Source organism: Phocoena sinus, chromosome 5, assembly GCF_008692025.1.
Source record: "Phocoena sinus isolate mPhoSin1 chromosome 5, mPhoSin1.pri, whole genome shotgun sequence".
Taxonomy (NCBI): Eukaryota; Metazoa; Chordata; class Mammalia; order Artiodactyla; family Phocoenidae; genus Phocoena; species Phocoena sinus.
In genome coordinates this window covers 97,793,431-97,813,647 of record NC_045767.1, presented here as the reverse complement: position 1 = coordinate 97,813,647, position 20,217 = coordinate 97,793,431, and the positions used below count along the sequence as shown (strand labels likewise).

At 42.4% G+C, this 20,217-nt stretch overlaps 1 protein-coding gene across 3 annotated transcripts in view; it reads left to right on the top strand.

Moving 5' to 3' along the window:
• RASGEF1B (RasGEF domain family member 1B) overlaps nt 1-7,043 on the top strand; it is a 34,381-nt gene extending 27,338 nt beyond the window's left edge. For all 3 annotated transcript variants that reach the window (XM_032633457.1, XM_032633459.1, XM_032633460.1), the window contains 4 exons: nt 2,291-2,386; nt 2,756-2,879; nt 4,039-4,111; nt 5,684-7,043. In XM_032633457.1, the coding sequence (XP_032489348.1) occupies nt 2,291-2,386; nt 2,756-2,879; nt 4,039-4,111; nt 5,684-5,708 (318 nt within the window). In that variant the 3' untranslated portion in view covers nt 5,709-7,043. The remainder of the gene's footprint in view (nt 1-2,290; nt 2,387-2,755; nt 2,880-4,038; nt 4,112-5,683) is intronic.
• The last annotated feature ends 13,174 nt before the right edge of the window (nt 7,044-20,217 follow it).

The window sequence follows — 20,217 nt, the reverse complement described above, 5'->3', positions numbered from 1 at the left end:
CCATTGATGGATGAAGGATGAAGAAATTGTAGTGTGTGTGTGTGTCTGTATATTTATATATACACACATATATACACATATATATAATATATATACATACAAGCATATATACTACAGTTTCTTTATTCCATTATATATATGTATATGAAATGATTCATGTGATCAGCACCACATGAATCTCACAGCCCAGCACTACAGAACAGGGCACAGAAGTAAAGTTCTTGCTTAAAAGCTGTTACACTAGGCAGATACTGCATCCTGATAATAATTCAGTCCTCATTTTCCTTATGATGATACATCAGTAATACTTGTCCCCTTGTATGGGGCCCACTGGTTTGGAGGGAATGCTTAATTGAGGTCAAACCTGTGTTGTTGAATTTAATCCTCACCACAAGTCAGTGAGGTACTGTTCCCATTTTAAGGTGAGGAAACTAGGCTTTCTTAGGCGTTATACCAGGGGTGGCAAACTCTTTCTCTTAGGGGCCAGATCCTAAATATTTTAGGCATTGTAAACCATACGGGTTCTGTTGCAACTACTCAGCTCAGATGTGGTGGCGCAAGAGCAGACATAGACGGTACGCAGGTGGGCGGATGACTGTGCCTGTTTTCCAGTAAAGCTGTCTGGACACTGGAATTTTAACTTCATTTAATTTCATGCTCATGAAATATTATTCTTTCGATATTTTCCCAGCCATTTAAAAATGTAAAACGTGTGGCTTCTAGGCCATTCCAAAACAGGTGGTGAGGTGGGCTGGCCCTCGGGCCACAGGTGGCGGACTCCTGGCTTGTACGTCCAGTCAGTTGTGGAGCCAGATTTTAAACTGAGGTCTAGCAGAGCCAAAGCCCAGCACCCCCCAGTGACAAGTGGTCTTGCAAAGAGGTGAAGTTCGGGTGTGCTTTTATCCTTGTTACCATGGCTGTTTAGTTCTAAAATAATAGAGATATAGTCAGTAATATTTGAAGGAGAAGGTAATGAGGGGATCTTTACGAATTCAGTGTAGAGACTTCCAGACAATAGCAAATGATTAAAAGTATATTCAAAAGGGCTGTCGAAATTGAAGATTCATTTTGGCTATTTTCAGAGATCAACGAAACAAAAAAAAATCAAAGCCTATCTTTTTTTAAATGACTTTAGGGGAAAAATCTGAATTTCCCCCTAGAAGTGAAAATTGATACTTAATGTTTTTGAGTACAAGCCAAAATGTTTGTTCTCCAGACCTGTCATTCATCTAGTATAGGTGTACCACGTGAGTCATAAGCTTAGGGAACCTTCAAAAACCTGCTCTTGGGTAAACAACATAGGTCCACGATTTGCGTCTGCAGCATTATTTACATTGTAGCACATTTAGAATCTTCAAAAGCATGTTGGCGTTTGAGAGAAAGTGGAAGTTACAAAGTGGAAGAACAAAGAGCTTTGCTCTTTGTTCATTCTGGGCTTCGTAGAATTTTGAGTACTCTCTTAGAGATTATTATTTTAGATTAATTAATTAAATACCACCATATCAAACCAAAGATGTGAGGCAGGAAAGTCTTACTAAAGAAGGCTCATTGTTTTTTAAACAGCCATTAATTTTAATTTGCACATTTATATTCCTCCTTCACCTGGGCCTGCCTCACAACATATTGTGCAAGGTACCACTTCGGTGATTTCCCATGAGAACAGGTGCTTACCTGCTGTGTCACAAGAAGGCCAGGTTTACTCAACAGGAAGTTTGTAGCAACTATTACCAAAAACCCGGTGCCCTCACGTTATCTTGAGCAGTATCTTCAAGGGAAAAGAAAATGTTCCTCTAAGAAAAAGTTCATCTAAAATGTAGATGTCTAAATGATAAAAACAGCACAGATTCTCACAGAGAGATGGGTCACACATCTTAAGCTCTTAGTACCTGCAGTGGCAGGTATTCTATTAATATTTTGCTCTAACTAAATGAAGAGTAAGAGTTCTTTTAGATGTTTTTTCTTTGATTATAGCTAGAACTCTCAGATTTGATTATATGCTATTGCCCTGAGAAAAATGGGGGAAACTAGCAACAATGTGAAGCCAATCTGCCTCCCAGTGCCACCCGTCTTTGCTGCATTTTGGTTATTAACAGCATTTTTATGTTATGCAAACTATATAAAGAAGGAAACTGCTCTCATGGGAGGCAAAGGAAACACTGTACCTGTCTTAATTAATTATAGCCTACTCTGTAATCCAGAGTCAATGCTGTTCATTAACTTCTTATATTGTTTGATGAGAGTCTAAATGTTTATTTGCCCAAAACAAACCAGAGCTTTTTGTTTTCTCTAGATTGTGATACCATTCTTCAGTCTTTTAATCAAAGATATTTATTTCCTCAATGAGGGGTGTGCCAACCGCCTTCCCAACGGCCATGTCAACTTTGAGGTAAGGCTGCAAGACTTGAGCCCAGAGAAGGACGAGCTTCTCCAGCAACTGTAGAGAGCCCAGGCCATCTAAGCTGCTTCTGAAGTTCTCGAGCCAAGTTTTCTCTTTCCCTACTAATTTGTAAGAAGATAACAATGCTGACTAGAATAAATTAGCTGCACCATTATTATAAATTATTATCCAGAGGTACTTGAGTAAATTTGGACCTCTACCTAGCAAATGTCTATTGCTAATTTTTATTAAATTAAGAAAATTATGGAGTTCAGAAGATTAGAAGCCAGAGGAGAACATTAAATGGAGTGGTCTCATCCAAGCTCATGATTTTTGATAACTGCCTTTAACTTCAACTTTCATTTTATTCTTTTCTAGAAATTTTGGGAACTGGCCAAACAAGTGAGTGAATTCATGACATGGAAGCAAGTGGAGTGTCCATTTGAGAGGGACCGGAAGATCTTACAGTACTTGCTCACAGTACCGGTCTTTAGTGAAGATGGTGGGTAGCCTGTTCAGCCGGGGCCGCCACCAGCATCCACAGACCCTACGATCAGGAAGTCAGCATATAAATGCTGGGTGCCAGGTTCCTCATGTAGTATGAGGCCTGTCTTCTGACTTATTCCATCTTAAGAATTTTCTGTTGCATAGAAAACCGTACGATTTATCCCTAAAATATTTGAGTCAGGCACTCACCATTCACCGATAAGCAGTACGTGTCTGTGTTTAAACATTTTTTATAATATTAGATCTGCAGAGCTTTGGGCACAAATGGAAAGTTATTGAAGGATTATTTGCCCTTGTTTAGGCTTGCTTTAATGGAGAAAAAAGGTATTTCATGATATGTTGACATTCAAGGTAATTTGAAGAACAAAACAATTGCTAGTCCCTGCTGTTTGTCAAAACAAACAGTGGAAAGTCTTAAACTGTTAAAACATTAGGGAATTTGAGGCAGAAACAGTGATTGTGTACAAAAAAAATTGACCAGAAGTTTAAAGTTTGTAAAAGACTTGGGGATTGATTATATTAATCTGTTATAACCTAATATTATAGAAATCAATAGCAGCATTAACTATTTCTCATAGTAGAATGGTAGTATTTGTGATAATGACTAAAGAACATTTTGAATTAATATGACCCATTCCAGAGGGGACTTGATTATTATTAGCCTCTACAAACAGAATTAATAACAAGCTTTTAAATCTTTGGAATTCTTTTTGACTTAATATTAAAGAGAAAAACATTAGAAGAGTGAAAAATTGGCCTAGAAAACCTGACTTTTTACCTGCTAAAATGTCTTTTAAAAAGCTAACAGGAAAGGCTCCCCTTCGCATCCCCCTTCTTTGTAAAGGACATAAATGTGAGTGTATGATCGCATCCTGTGGCTTGCCTTTTTAAGCTTTTTTTTGCCTCATAAATTGTCTTAGTTAACCAAGTGCCTTTTTTGGCCTAAGAGGCCCTTGGGGTTGTGTTGAGATGGTCAGTCAGGGACAAAGTGTGGTATTCTGTGTTCTTAAAGCTCCCCGGTTGTAATTTGATATTTTAAGGAGTGTGTTTTGCTGTAGGGTTTGGTTCAGGTTGAATGGGGGATGGATGGAGGTGGGTAATGTATCAGGAAAAGGCTTCAGCGTTAATGCATTCGTACTTTTGGTTGATTGTAGCTCTCTACTTGGCTTCCTATGAGAGTGAAGGACCTGAAAACCATATAGAGAAAGACAGATGGAAGTCCTTAAGGTGGGTCTCATTGCTTCTCATTGCTGTACAGATCTAATAAAGACGTTGCCCTTAAGTGAAGAAAGCCGCGAGCTTGTCACAGGGAGTCCCTGCCTGTGAGTTCCAAGTCCTCTCTGTAGCTTATCTCCTGTTAACTGAATCTTTGTGGCTTGGAATCCTCATTGCCATCCTTCAGTTTTATTGTCTTTTTTTTTTTTTTTTAGTACTGGCAGATATATAGTGACTCTGTTCTTCTTTCTCCCATTATTTTATGGAATGAGGAACTGAAATTACCCTGTGGTATGTTAAAAAGGGCACTGACACATTTTCTTCATCTAAAAGATAAGAAGTTCAGACTGTATTTCTGAATAGCTCTAACAGTAAAATCTTATTTCACCTGAGATCAAAGAGACCCAAGTACCAGCTGCTTCAGTAAATTGGAATGTGTCACTTATCGACTAGATCTTGGTCCCCTCTTTGGTTTGGGAGAGAGCTGGGACTTTAAATGTAATACAGAATCTCTCCAAATTTAAAAATGTTGTTAATCTGTAGTATTTTCAAACAAAACTAGGATAGGTAAGTTTGTATTTTAACCATCTGAGATGCTTTAATGGGCAAAAGTAGCCCAGGATATAGTATTACCATAACCAAAATTGCTGTATGTGTATTTCTACTAAGAGACTCTGGGAACATGTGCCTCTTTTCTTTTTCTTTAATATTTATTTATTTATTTGGTTGCACTGGGTCTTAGTTGTGGCAGGAGTGCTCCTTAGTTGTGGCTCACGGGCTCCTTAGTTGTGGCATGTGAGCTCTTAGTTGCAGCATGCATGTGGGATCCAGTTCCCTGACCAAGGATCGAACCCAGGCCCCCCCCGCATTGGGAGCGTGGAGTCTTATCCACTGTGCCACCAGGGAAGTCCCATGTGCCTATGTACCAGGTAGACAAACCCATTTTCTTTTCTTCCCATAGTCACTTGGGAGCCTTCATTAACTTGATCTTGGGCTAGGTTTTTGGCCATCTCCACTAATATATATTTAAGTGACTAGCACTTCTCTGAGAAAACCTGAAGGACTTCAATGCTTAATATTTTTCTGTCCTTCTTTAAAAATTTTTTTTAATTAATTTATTTTTTATTAAAGTATAGCTGATTTACAGTGTTTTAATTTCAGGTGTACAGCAAAGTGATTCAGTTATATATATATTCTTTTTTAGATTCTTTTCCCTTATAGGTTATTACAAAATATTGAGTATAGTTCTTTGTTGTTTATCTACTTTATATATAGTAGTGTGTATATGTTATTCCCGAAATCCTAATTTATCCTTCCCCCCACCTTTCCTCTTTGGTAACCATAAGTTTGTTTTCTACGTCTGTGAGTCTGTTTCTGTTTTGTAAATCAGTCCATTTGTATCATTTTTTTAGATTCCACATACAAGTGATACCATATGATGTTTGTCTTTGTCTGACTTACTTTAAACTATGTAAAATCAAACGTCAAACATGGGAAAGATGAAACTAGTATTAGGTGAGGATTTTCATCCTCATTCAGATCATTTGCCACCTTCCTTCTTATCTTATCTTCTTTATTACTCAGGTCCAGCCTCCTGGGCAGAGTTTAACACACGGGATGCTGGCTGCTGCTAGCTGCTGCTGCGTTCAAGCAGATCATCGAGGGGCTGGCCTTTGTTTTCGGGCATCTAGTGCCACAAAAAATCATGAAGTCCCTGCAAGCACGCTCCCTCAAGAGCAGACGGGGACCTTATTCCCCACAGCTGACAGACTGACTCAAATTTTGTGAGACTGTAATGTTCACTGAGGACACTTGGGGACGAATCCTCTAAAGATCCCAGCTCTGCAATGATTCATCTCCTGGAATTTCCATGTGAATCACAGCTCTGCATCTGGATGGAGCTTTCTTTTGTGTGTGTGTGTGTGTTTTAATTTGGTTCAACATTTGCTGCTAATGGGACTTGCCCAGCTGAGTGCTGGCTCTTAGGAAGCCCATGTTTCTTTGTTAACTTAAAAGAAAAAGGGAGAAGAGGGAGGGGAAGCAAGCCCTCCATTTAGATCCCAAACTGCAGCTCAGTGGTATTGCCGGGAGGGGTCAGGCTGGCTGGATGCCAACTGCGGACTTTGTTTCCCTGAGCTCGGGCTGTGTTGTGAATTCCCCTCCTCCCTCTTCCTACAAGGTTTTGAGTTGGCTGCTGGTTAGCAAACTCCTTTTTACCCATATAAGTTATTTAATATAATAATGAAGCTAACACTGTGGTAGGAAAATAGCCACTAGAAAAAAAAGCAGAGTTTGTCATTGGACTGTGTAACATTCTAGAAGGACCTTCTGTTCTCTTTACCCTTCTGAGCTGTTTACAACTGACCACTGTGTTCTACAGATGTGTTTTTCAGTAGTGTTTTTGTTACTTAGTTTTCCATGATGCCTATTTTTTTTTCCTCTTGTAAATTTAAATTATCTGACTTTAAGTGTCTTGGGAAAAAACCCATGGCCTAATTACAGTTTAATTTTTTAAACAGACTTATTTTTCACTACCACCTTTCACAGTCTGTTGGCGACTAAACATGTGAACAGAGAACAGATTGGAAAAGATAACCCCCGCCCACTAGAGCAGTGAACAAAACAAATGAAAAACATCTTGCTGTTGACTCAGAGGTCGAACTAATTGTGAAATAGTTCACCTTGTTAAACATCTAAATAAATCTGTAGTGGCTCTGCAAACAGCCATTATATTTATTTACTCTAGGAGAAACTGTAGTAGTAAACTGTGCTAATGAAAAAAAAAAGACATCATGTTCAAAACAGAGATGTATTTGCAAACTTAATGACATGGTTTCAGAAAAACAGAGCATGTCTGTATGCTGCACGCCATCTCAGCGGACCTAAAATGTCTCCAAGCTGTCCCTTTACAACCATCAATATATTTGACACTCTGCGGCCAGGAGTTGTGGTGTCTTTGTTTTCTTTAATGGATGGGATCGGTGGGGGGTATTGGGGGAGCTGCAGTCTCAGCTGTTCAACTCAAGTGACCGGCTGAAAATGTGTCTGTCCTTGGGGAAGTGGCCTTTAGGAGTATGTGCGTGGGCCTTTGATATTTTGAAACTCAATCATAGTAAACAGTTAATAAGCATCACTTGCCAGGCACTTCTAAGTGTTCGCCATGGATCGTCATCTTCGCTTTTTAGGCGTGGAAACAGGCATATTAATAATAATTTGTCCGCGGCTGTATAACTAATGAGAGACACAAAGATTTGAACTAGACCTTTAATTCCAGAGCCCAGCCTTGAGATCACACTGCCAAGCCTTCTGAGACTTCAGTATAACCTTCAAGCTTGCAAAGAACCTGGGGATCTCGCTGACCTGCAGATGTGGATTCTGTAGGTCTGGGGTGGGACCCAGGCAATGCTGATGCTGCTGGTCCTGGAACCCTCGGAGCGAGGCTCCCTGCAGCACTGCTGCCTTGCCTTTCCCTGAACTCTGCACCTTGCATGTGTTGCCATGACAGCAACAATGTCCACCTTTCAGCCTTCTGTGTCTGGGGGTCTTCAAGTGATGGGCTGCTGGCCAAGTCTACCCCTTTTGTTTGAGCCACAAGGTGACAATTGTTGAAAAAAAATGGAAAGAAGAGTATTTCTTGATACGTGAAAATTACATGAAATGCAAATTTCCACGTCCATAAATGAAGTGTTTGGAACACAGACACATTCATTTGCTTACGCACTTTCTCATGGCTGCTTTCTGCTACAAATCAGAGTCTTGTAGTTGCAGCAGAGACTGGATGGCCCACGAAGCCTCAGATATTTACTCTCTGCCCTTTACAGAAAGAAAGTTTGCTGACCTCTACTCTCTAAGTGGTTGTTCTGAGCATTACAATGAGTTTGCAAAAATGCTCTAAGGTCTCTATTAAGGCATTAGATACATAAATGTGGCTACTGAGAAATATTTTCCTAAAGTGGTATTAGACTTAACAAATTAGGGATTCTTAGAGATTCTAAGGCTATTTAAACAAAAAGTCTTCACAGAAAGAGTTACCATTCTCATACCTGTCTCTTGTTTTCATGTCCAGATAAGCCAGTGGTTTAAACCAGGTACTAACCTATCTGTGGAAATCAGTCACCATTCTCCTCTGTGCACCGTCTGTGGGTTTGGGTCTAGGTGCGTAGATCATTTCTGTGGCCGGGTGGAAGCCTGGGTAAACACAAGCATAAGCAGCATCGTGTGATGTCAGCCCCTAGATGTAGATTCAGGTAGAGTTCTGTCCAGGTACGCCCTGAATTCCTAAGCAGCAGGCTCTGAGCTGAGGCCAGAGGGAGCCTCACAACAAGCTGGGTTGGGTGGGGAAGGCAGAGAGCTCCTTTCACAATTTGAAGTGTCCCTTGTCTGGGGACACAGGCCCGAGTTCCCCAGCTGTGGCCCACCTTTCATCTAACAAAGAAAATCATTGGAAAAGGGTTGACTTGCCTCTGTCTTTGAAGGTTGTCAGCTTTCCCTCTCCACTGGACCCGGCTCTGACACCCCTGCCATTTCCTCACCCGTCCTGTACCTTTAGCACACTTCTGCTTCTCTCTGTACTTTCTTTTTCCAACTGCTGCCCATCTGCCTCCTGCACTTAGAATCCCAAGAAAGCGCAGCCCAGCACTGGAAGGTGAGTTGCTAAACTACACAGGAATGTTCAACTGTAGATGACTGACATGCTCTGCCTTCCACTTTGGTGCATTCTGTTTACCCTGTGGCCCGTCTCAACAAAAGCCTCTGCCTCTATTCCAAACGTGTCTTGATATGCTGATGGAGAGCACACAACCAAGGATAGAAAAGAGTGTTAAGCTAAATAGTTTTTGGAGCTAAGGGTACAAAGGAATTCCTGAATTTGCTTCCTGGAGAAAAATGTGCTTAGTGACCCGGAAACTAACTAAACATATCAAACTCAGAGATTCTGATGGTCTCTCTATTAACTTTACCCTTAAGACATTTTAAAAGGAAAGACTTTTGTCAGACCTGGGATTCCAGAGTTTTAATAGAAAATTGGGGCACTTCCTGGATAAGTTAAGCCAAAATTATTTTCTGGGTTTGAATGGTTAGATAATTGCCTCAGTTCTCTGCTTCATGTAATCAAGATCACTTGACTCTACACAAGGCTAACAGAAGAGATGTTGTGGTTTGAGGTGTATGTATCCAAACCTTGAAGATTAAGGACCTGTCATTCAAAACTAGCAAATGAGGCCAGCTCCGTGCAAAATAGACCCTAATTCAAAATATGCCTTAATTCTGTACTTAAGCATCAACTCGTCTTAAAGGATGCATTTTTTTTTCTTTACTTAATGCAATGAGGAAATTCCCAGGTAGCCAATTCCCTCTTTAGTGCTAGCAGCCTTCAACAAGCTTAAACCCCACTCCACAAGGCTAAAACCCTGCTTCATTTCTCTGAGATTCGATCTAATAAGAAATGAAACATCCCTATGTGTACTCACATTCTAGGCGGCACGAGGCAGGTGTCTTAGAATAGTTAGTTGTTAGCATACTTAAGTTTAAACGTGCACAGCATCCAACATTTTAGGACTTCTAGGTAATGGTTTATGGAACACAATTTAGAGAATTAAAGAAGGAAACTAATATTTCTCAGAATAAGCAAGAAAATTATGTGTTCCTTGAAGAGTGCCAAACCATTGGGTTTTCTACCATGAAACCAAGTTTGCTTTCTTTCCCTCTTTCCACCTACGCTGCTTGGAGAAAATGAAAGTTAGCGTGAAATCATCTTTCTCTGGATGAATCACTGTGGGAAAGTCAGTTCAACAGAGTGTGTTGTTAACTTGGCTGAGACACAGCAGCTGGAGGACCATAGACATTGTTCATTTTTTTGCAATGTGATTATGGATCCTCGTAAGTGCAGGTGAGCCATGTGGGGAGTTCATGTGTGTTCAGTACATATATGCTGAACCCATGAGCAAGCCGGTTATCGGTCTTGGTATTGGAGCTTCACAGGTTTTTGCTTTATTGGAGTTGAATAAATCTCGTCCCCCTACAATACCTGGACTTTGGAAATGAGCGTAAATTCAAGTGATTCTGATCCATTCTCATGGGTGGTACTATCCTCAGAGATCAGCAAAGGAAATCCAAAGCACTGAGGGCTTTGTTTTTATTATGATTAGTAATTAGATTAACACACCTCTGTGTTTATTAGTATACAGCTAATAATCATGACAAGAACTCCATCTTTAAAAACAATATTAAAATCCATCATTAAAAGAAAAACTGGGGGCTTCCCTGGTGGTGCAGTGGTTGAGAGTCCTCCTGCCGATGCGGAGGACGCGGGTTTGTGCCCTGCGATCCGGGGGGATCCCGCGTGCCGCGGAGCATCTGGACGCGTGAGCCATGGCCACTGAGCCTGCGCGTCCGGAGCCTGTGCTCCGCGGTGGTGGGGGGCGCCACGGCGGTGGGAGGCCCGCGTGCCGCAAGGGGAAAAAAAAACAAAAACCAATATAAAAATCCATCATTAAAAGAAAAACTGGAACTGACTGTTTAAGGTCATGGGATAAATCTGAAATACACTCTGTAAGGGTATTAGATAAAGAATGGGAGGATTGTGTGCTAAACCTCACCCTCCCTAGATTTCTGGGGCTTTGGGGGAAGTCTCCCCGCCTTTTAGACCTCAGTGTCCTCATCAGGAAGTAATGGGTCTGGACTAATTGACGAGGACTGGCCGGTCCGGATCTGAGAGTCTGTGGTTTGGGAAAGCACTTTCTCAGATTGCTGGACAGAAAGGTGAATTAGCAAGTAAATAACAGCATCCTGCATTTGTGCTTCAAACTTCCCTTCCTCCTGCCCGGCAATTTTGTGTTTTGTTTGTTGTGTTTGAAGAGGGAAGGGATAAGAGGCTAATTGCTATTTGATTGGAGACAAAGAAGCGATAAAGGCTCAGCTACCCCCTCCAATCCCGTGCCACACACTGGATAGAGTTCTTTATAGTAAAGAGAGATTGCTACCCAGACCAGAAACCAGAAAATACCCTCTGTGCAAAACCAGTTGTATGATTTCAAAGGTGCTAGATGAAGAAAGCACAGCTTCCAAAGACTACAAAAATACTTTGTTGTGTAGAACACATCTTTGCCATGGCAGCTCTTGCAATTATGCTGGTTTATGTAGATAAAATCATATATAAAGTGCCTGTTCACACCTAGTCATTCACAGATGAATCACTATTTGGCTTAAAATATCAAGACCCAGACACGTGATGATCAGAGTCCCCTTCTGCATTTTGTCAAATTTCCTTTTTTTGAAAATGATTGGGGACCTTCTCTGAAGACTGTCCAGACAGTGGTAAACTCCTGAATTTGACATACCTTTTACGGGAAGTCCTACATGGAGGGAAACCAGCAAGGGCATGGATCAGTCTTGTGAGGATGGATACCTTCTTTCCTTGGGCTACAAATGCTCCATGAATTCTAATCCAGGAAGACCTCCCCAAAAGAGAAAAGATCAGAGAAGAAAAAGGCAAACAACTCAGAAGAGGGAGAAAACTGTAGAGGGATATGTAAATAAAAAATCTTTGGCAAGTGGGAGTTTAAGAAGAGGTGTGACATTAGCAGTGCTGGAAGCTTCTGTAATACTCAACATTTAAGATCTAATAAGAAAACAATGAAGTAAGAAATTCTGTTCTCTTGGGAAACTACAAACTATTAGCTGTTAAAATAGGTATTAGGTAAATGAATAGAACTAGATAACTAGGAGGATTTTTTTTTTAATTAATTAATTTATTTTTGGCTGTGTCGGGTCTTTGTTGCTGCGCACGGGCTTTCTCTAGTTGCAGCGAGTGGCGGCTACTATTCATTGTGGAGTGCAGGCTTCTTCTCATTGGCTTCTCTTGTTGTGGAGCATGGGCTCTGGGGCCGCAGGCTTCAGTAGTTGTGGTGCGCAGGCTCAGTAGTTGTGGCGCACGGGTTTAGTTGCTCCGTGGCAACATGGGATCTTCCTGGACCAGGGCTCAAACCCGTGTCCCCGGCATTGGCAGGCAGATTCTTAACCACTGTGCCACCAGCGAAGTCCCAGAGGATTATTTTTAATTACAGTACTTTCCTGAACCGACTCCATAAAATAAAGTTCATAAAATTCTGGAAAATAATAGGCATCACCAGCCCTTCTCCACGTATTCAAAAATGATCAAGGCCTTTGGGTAGGGCAGAGAAGAGCTAGCGGGGGGCTCGCTTTCTCAGCCAGTTTAAACTTAGATGAGAAATAAGGCTAACCCACAGGATTCTTAGGTGTCCCCACAGAGGCTCAGGATTTGTAAAATGCTTTTTTTTCCTTCAGAGTATTCTCTTGGCTTACAGATAAATCCAGCCCTGCTGCGATGGGATCCCTTAGCTCTGCCCTTAAATTTTATAAGGAGATGGGGGTGCAGGTCTATTACCAAGATAATCTTACAAATAGAACTTCCTCTATTCAGAGAGTTCAGAGTATGATACAAACAGTGCTTGGTTTTTCTCGTGTTAATTTTTCAGCCAGTCCTCTGTCAATCTGGAAAGAACCTGAGGGGAGTTTTACTCTGCCCTCATGGAAGGCATGAAGGAAGAGAGTTTTATTACCACCAGGATTGGCCACCTCTTTCAGCACAATTCCCAGGTGCTGTAGTATCTATAGGGTCTCTTTTCTTTGCCTTAACAAAGAGTCCTATCAATTATCCTTGCTTGGAATGGGCCTGGGCCCCAGGAGGTCAGCAGTCATGTGCCCTAGATGATAGGGGATGAATGGAGGAAACTCAGCCTTGTCAATAACAGACAACACTCTTCCCAGTAAGGCTGGCACAGTCCCAGCTCCCATCCTTCTACCTTCACATGGTCTGTGCCCTGGAGCTTCCCCTCACTCCTCTCTCCAAATCAAGATGTACATTTCTTCCGGGACTGTTGATTTAAACTAGCAATTTGAAGGTTTAAATTTATCAATCTAACTCATATGATTGTGTGATTGACTGAGAATCATTTCATGTTCACTTTCTAGCTGGTGGAGTTTTAGGGCATATAGTAGAGAAAAATTTTTAAATTTAGGCAGCGAGGGGAGAAATGTGGACAAGAGAACCTTATAAAACCACAAAATAGAAGAGCTTTAAAGGTTTTAACAAGGGATTGATTCCTCTAGCCATCAAGCTGCTTGGTGAATGGCTTGGGACCAGAACCACCATCTAGGACGACTCCCTGGCACTAAGCAGCTTCCCTCCAGAGCAGGCCAGCCTGCGTGGGACTTTGCCCAGGTTCACACCATCAGCAACTTGTGGTGTTTTCAGCTATTCCAGCACTTTTGAATTCACAGATTCTCTACTTGTCAAGAAAAAAATGGAAAAATCTCATCTGAGATGTACCGAGTATGCTACACACCATGCTGAGTACTGACATAGTGGGGTGTGACTAAGACCCAGCGCCTATGTTGAAGGAGCTCACCTTCCGCTGAGGAAACCACCTTGCAGCGCAACAGGTGTTGGGAGTCCGTCCTGCCTTGATGTTCCCACAGAATCCTCTATTCTTTAGCTAATCGGCTTGGGAGATCAGAGAGCTTTTCCTGGCAGATGCAAACCTGAGATCTTATGAATGTTTGCCTGGGGAATTCCTACTGCATGTGTGTACAGGGCTGGGAAGCCATACATGGTTATATTATTTAGTTCTGTGCTGGAGTAGAGGAGGAGTGGGCACTGAAATCCAGCCCCAAGCTGCGTATGAACATATACGGAGGCTGCCTCCAACAGGAGGAAGGGGGACTTCATTGTAATTCATCCTCCCGGATAGGGTACCTTTTCCCACTTGACACAGAGACTCTTTTTTTTTTTTTTTTTTTTTTTTTTTTTTGCGGTACGCGGGTCTCTCACTGTTGTGGCCTCTCCCATTGCGGAGCACAGGCTCCGGACGCGCAGGTTCAGCGGCCATGGCTCACGGGCCCAGCCGCTCCGTGGCATGTGGGATCCTCCCGGACCGGGGCACAAACCCGTGTCCCCTGCACCGGCAGGCGGACTCTCAACCACTGTGCCGCCAGGGAAGCCCGACACAGAGACTCTTGATATGCAGGGAGCAGCTTTCCTATAGGGCACAAACAAAATACACTATTCAAAGAACCACCTCGTGTTTGTTACGGCTGAGTTAGGGTTCAAGCTGAGGCTTGAGACGTAGTCAGGATCTAGAGGAGAGGTTGGAGATCTGTGCTGAGAAATTGCACTATAGCCAAAGGTCTATGTGAAACCACTGAGGGATTTTAGCAGTGAGGTGACAAGGTCAGAGGTGAATTTTAGCAAGAAAACACTGGCTGCTCAGCAGAGGATGAATTGGTGCTGAGGGGAGGGAGTGGGGAGGGGAGGCAGTGGGGAGGATGGAGAATTGGGGCTGCAGTAGGGGTGATCATAAGAATAACGTAGAGGGGCTTCCCTGGTGGCGCAGTGGTTGGGGGTCTGCCTGCCGATGCAGGGGACACGGGTTCATGCCCTGGTCCGGGAAGACCCCCCATTCCGCGGAGCGGCTGGGCCCGTGATCCATGGCCGCTGAGCCTGCGCGTCCGGAGCCTGTGCTCCGCAACGGGAGAGGCCACAGCAGTGAGAGGCCCGCGTTCCGCAAAAAAAAAAGAAAAAGAAAAAAAGAATAACGTAGAGGAACTGGATAGGAAATCCTTGTCTTAGACCAGACAATAAGTTAGGAGGGTCTGAGGTGAAACAGGGAAGATAGAGAGGAGGAAATAGATTCATAAACTGTTAAGAAGGCAGAGATAAAAGCCCTGGGAGAAGACTCACAGTGTGGATGTCCTTGAGGATGAAGAGGAACTGAGGCTGGGGACAGCAGTCGTTTGTGTTATGGGCCAAATTGTTTCCCCCCTAAAAAGATGTGTTGGAATCCTGGCACCTAGAATTGGTACCTACGTGCAACTCCTAGTCTCAGTACTTCAGAATGTGACCGTATTTGGAGACAGGGTCTTCTCAGAAGTAATCAAGTTAAAGTGAGGTTATTAGCGTGGGCCCTAAAACAATACAACTGGTATCCTTCAAAAGGGGGAAATGTGAAGACAAACATACACAGGGAGAACATCATGTAGAGATGGGGTTACACTGCCACTAGCCAAGGGACCACCAGAAGGTAGAAGAGAGGCCTTCCCTTGTGTCTTCAGAGGGATCATAGCCCTGCTGACACCTGTATCTCAGACTTCTGGCCTCTAGAGCCCAGAGAAAGTACATTTCTGTTTAAGCCACTCAGTTTGTGGTACTTTGCTACAGCAGCCCTAGAAAACTGTCTCTTTTATGATTAAATTATGTGTTAGTTGGAGTCTGCCGTTAATTAAATCCCTCAAGTAAAGAGGAGGTTTATAAAGGTATTAGGTAAATACAGTTTACCTTGAACTCTGCAACTACAATCATTCCATTTTATTGCCAAACATCCTTTTAAGGTTCCATACTTTATTTATTACCTTCAAGTGCATCAATCTTAATCAACATAAAATGAATAGGGAACTTGAAATGTTTACACAAATCAGTGAATGCTATTAAATACATATCATGAAAACTGATGTGATCCAGTCCTGAGTTCCAACCCATGGTGACATGGAATATGTGGGTGAAATGGCAGAGTCATAAAGGACTCTGGAGAAAATAATATAGCCCTCATTTTATAGATGCATATGCTAAGGTCCAGAGGATTTATGTGACCCGGAGCTAGTGAATTGATAAATTGGTGACAGGGCTAGAAGTTAAGATTTCCTCTCTTGACCTGTAGTCTATTCTTTCTCCTTATACTGCTGGTTCAATGCTGAATTTCTCTTTGAACTGAATTGATCTGAGGCCACCCCAGGTTTTTGAATGCTGGTGTGAAAAGTCAAATGATTTAGGACTCTCCATTTTGCAGTAGTTCAAGAAAAGAGATGTAATAAAAAATAAATAGCAGAGTATAAGGGAGCAAGCACAAAGTCCATGTAAAGAGAAAAAATTTTTTTGTTATCAAATCTATCTCGTTGGCTACTTCTCAGTTTCCTTTGCTGACTGCTTCTTAATCTCAAAACACTGGATTACCCCAGGGATCAGGGACTCCTTTATTTATCATCACTACATACTTCATTCGGTCTCATTGCTTTAAAACCCTCTGTCACCCGGTGACTGTTACCGGGTGACACCCCATCTGCAGTGCTACGCCTTCTTCTCAGAGATGGATTCACTTCGAAGCTTGCATAGCTTAACCTTTAGGGCCTCTCACTTGTACAACCCCTTCTAAGATGCTGTACCTAATTTTGAATTGAGTCTTGAATTCTTTGTCTTTTTTTTTTAATTGAAGTATAGTTGATTTACAGTGTTGTGTTAGTTTCAGGTATACAGTAAAGTAATTCAGTTATACACATATACGTATTCTTTTCCATTATACATTATTGTAAGATATTGAATATAGTTCCCTGTGCTATATGGTAGGTCCTTGTTGTTAATCTATTTTGTACATAGTATTGTGTATCTGGGTTTTTTTTTGAGGGGGGGGAGAGACACATACTGTTTTTTTATATCTTTATTGGAGTATAATTCCTTTACAATGTTGTGTTAGTTTCTCTTGTACAACAAAGCGTATCAGCTATACTCATACATATACCCCTATATCCCCTCCCTCTTGCATCTCCCTCCCACACTCCCTATCCCACCCCTCTAGGTGGTCACAAAGCATCGAGCTGATCTCCCTGTGCTATGAAGCAGCTTCCCACTAGCCATCCATTTTACATTTGGTAGTGTATATATTAATTCCCAGCTCCTAATTTATCCCTCCCCCTTGAATTCTTTGACTTAGAAAAACTTCCCCTAGAATTATATAACTCTTGGTTCCACAACCTAGGGTCCACCCCTTACTGTCCCCTGGGCCTCAAACTTGTCCACTACACCTCCACTTGGATGGTGTGTCCAAAAACCAAAAACAAAAAACCTCCTGATTTTCTCTTCAGCGGTAGTCATTGGTACTAGTCACCAAATATTTTCACCTCTCGGATTCCCAGACATGTGGTAGGGTTGCATTTCCCATCATCTCCTTTGAAGTTAGGCAGAGCTCTGTGGTGGCTTTGTCCGATTAAATGTGAGGGGAAGTGACTTCACTTCCCAGCAGGAGCTTGAGAAGCCAGAGTACAATTCACTAGGGTCCCTAGGGCCTCAGTCCCCCTGGGTCCCCAGATTAATAATCAGAGAAGAGCTCCCTGCCATGGCAGTAGACATGCACTATGAGTGACAGAGAGAATTTTGTGGGTTAATCGAGTGAAACTTGGGGGTCTGTTTGTTACCACAGCATAACCTGATGGATACACTTCCCCAATCTGTGTCTCTTCTCATTGTTCCACTCAATAAATACCATTCGATCTTCTGGGTTGCTCAGAACGAATCACTTGGCCTCACCCTGGACCCCTCTCTCTTTCAATAGTTCTGCAGACGGCACCGTCAAATACATCTAGAGACTGAATACTTCTCTCCACTTCCAGCATTTCCCCCGTCAAGATGCTATCATGTTTTATTGGATTGCTATCATGTTTTACTGGATTATTGCAACAGTCCCAAACCCTTGCCTTCCTATGGCCCCTATGCCACATACTAGCTAGGGTGGTTGGTTTAGAGCACGGTCCCCTTATGCCACCCATCCCATCATTCACATTCCTAAAGTGCTTTCACATTTCACTCAAAGTGAAATCCGAGGTCCTGTAAGAAAGACATAACTCTGCCTCGCCCCCACCATCTTCCCCCTTGTTCATTCAGATCGAGTCACGCTCACCTTGTTAGTCCTCACACACACTAAGACTTGTCCTAAGCATCCCCTTGGCCTGGAGCAGTCTTCCCCAGACAGCTCCATGGCTCAGTCCCTCTTCTTCATCAGCTCGGCTCAGATGTCTCCTTCTCAGTGAGGCCTTCTGACTGATCCTCCCCTGTGATACTGTGCTTTAGAGTAAGAACTACATATTTGGTCTTTGTCCCTGTTTCTGGCACACAGCTCCTAAACTCTTAGGATTTCCTAAGTGACGAGAGTGATAAAGGCGTCTTTTGTTGTATTAATGAGGTGACTTTTGGACCAAACGTAAGGATGGGTGCTGGTTGCCCGGAGAATCAACCATGAACCAATCATGGGATCAAAGGGTTGGATCTTTTAGTCCCACCCCCATCCCTTGACCCCAGGGAAGGGGAGAGGGCCTAGAAGTTGATTCAATCACCAATGGCCAATGATTTGATCAATCATGCCTATGAAATAAATCCTCCATAAAAACCCAAAAGAGGGTCTTCAGAGAACGTCTGGGCTGGTGAAGACGTGGAGATTCGGGAAGAGTGGAGTGCTCGAAGAGGGCATGGAAGCTCCCTGCCCTTTCCCTGTACCTTGCCCTTTGCATCTCTTCCATCTGGCTGTTCCCAAGTTATATCCTTTTATAACAAACTGGTGGTCTAGTAAGTAAATATGTCTCTGAGTTTTGTGAGCCACTCTAGCAAATTAATCAAACCCAAGGAGAAGGTTGTGGGAATTTTCAAAATATAGCCAACATGTCAGAAATACAGGTGACAGCCCGGACTTGCGATTGGCATCTGAAGAGGGGGAGGCAGGCAGCCTTGTAGGACTGTGCCCTTAGCCTGTGGGATCCGACTCAGAATTCAGCTGAATTGTAGGAGCCCCAGTTGGTGTTGGAGAATTGCTTGGTAAGAGTGGGAAAACCCCCTCCACACGCTGAATTGGTGACCAGAATTGCTTCCCCTAAAGCAGCAAGCCCCTCCCCAATGTGCCCATTAGTTTGTAATAACGTGTATTGAACTTACTGCTGTATGTTAGGTTCTCTGTTAAACTCTTGATAGAGATAAACTCATTCAGTTACAGCTATCCTATGCAATAGAAACCATTCTTATGCTTACTGAAGGGGTAGAGAAGCTGTGGCATATACATGTTAGAAACTTGTTTAATGTCACAAAAACTGAGCGCCACAGCTCAGATGTATCTGTGTCAGACTCTAAATTCATGTTCTTAATTGCTCTGTAATTTCACTCCATAGATTAGGAAAATTTTGAAGTCATAAGAACACTTGATTTTTGCCAAGTTTTCAGATAAGTATTCATTTTATTCTATTGGTGAACAAATTCAGGCCTTTCACAGCACAGAATTCAGAGCTTGCTGAACAATGGTGCCCACAGACTGTGGGTGGGTGTCAGTGTAGCCTGGGTACAGGTTTGGAACGGAATGACAGCATTCTCACTCTGTCCTGGTCTGCCCTCATTTTTATCACTGACCAGCATGAAGACTGAAAAGGTCACAAAACCGATGTGGCATCAATATTCAAAACATTTTGTTTTGCTGCCATAAAACAATAATACAAACAAATCAGATGAAGCTTGACAGACTGTTAGGTTCCAAACTCACTCTTGTAAATTCAAGTGGAGAAGATGGGTCTTACAAAGTTCATGTAAAGGACTCTAGTGATTTAAATTGACCTGTCTCTCCACTGGACCAATAGTGTGACATCACACAGGTGCTTTTAGCAGCCATCTCAGTCTCACTAAGAAAAATCCCGCATCCAGATGGAGGAAGACTAGAGGTCTGTGGCCAACTGGGTTGCTAAACCATATCTGTATTATTCCATCCTAACATTTTTTCATCCTATTGTTTTCAGTTCTGAAGCTTTTAGAGGGATATTGATAAACTCCGGAGCACCAAGAAGACAGTGATAAGGATAGTGAAGTTTTAGGAACCAAAGCCAGGTGAGACTTTGGCAGGACCCAGAGTTGTTGAGCCTGAAGGGAAAACCTGGTGAGAAATAACCACTGTCAGAAGGTTTTAGTCTATTGTGTAAAAGAGAAGAGTAAGGGTCCAAAAGTGAAGATTACAAGGAAGATTTCAAGTCAATGGAAATAATTTTCTAATGAACAAATATGTCCTGTGTCCCTAATGGTTACAGGAGATATTCTCATGGATAGTAATGTAACCATACCCCTGCCTTCAAAGTGCTCACTGACCAATAAGAGAGACAGTTCGTTGACTTGTAAACATGGACTTGCTTAAATGCAAGCTTTGAAGTTGCTGGAGAAGTCAGCAGTGGCACAGGGGAAGGAGTGATTGATTCTCTCTCCCTAGGTGGTCAGCGACACTTCACAGAAGTGATAATTAAGCATAACTTAG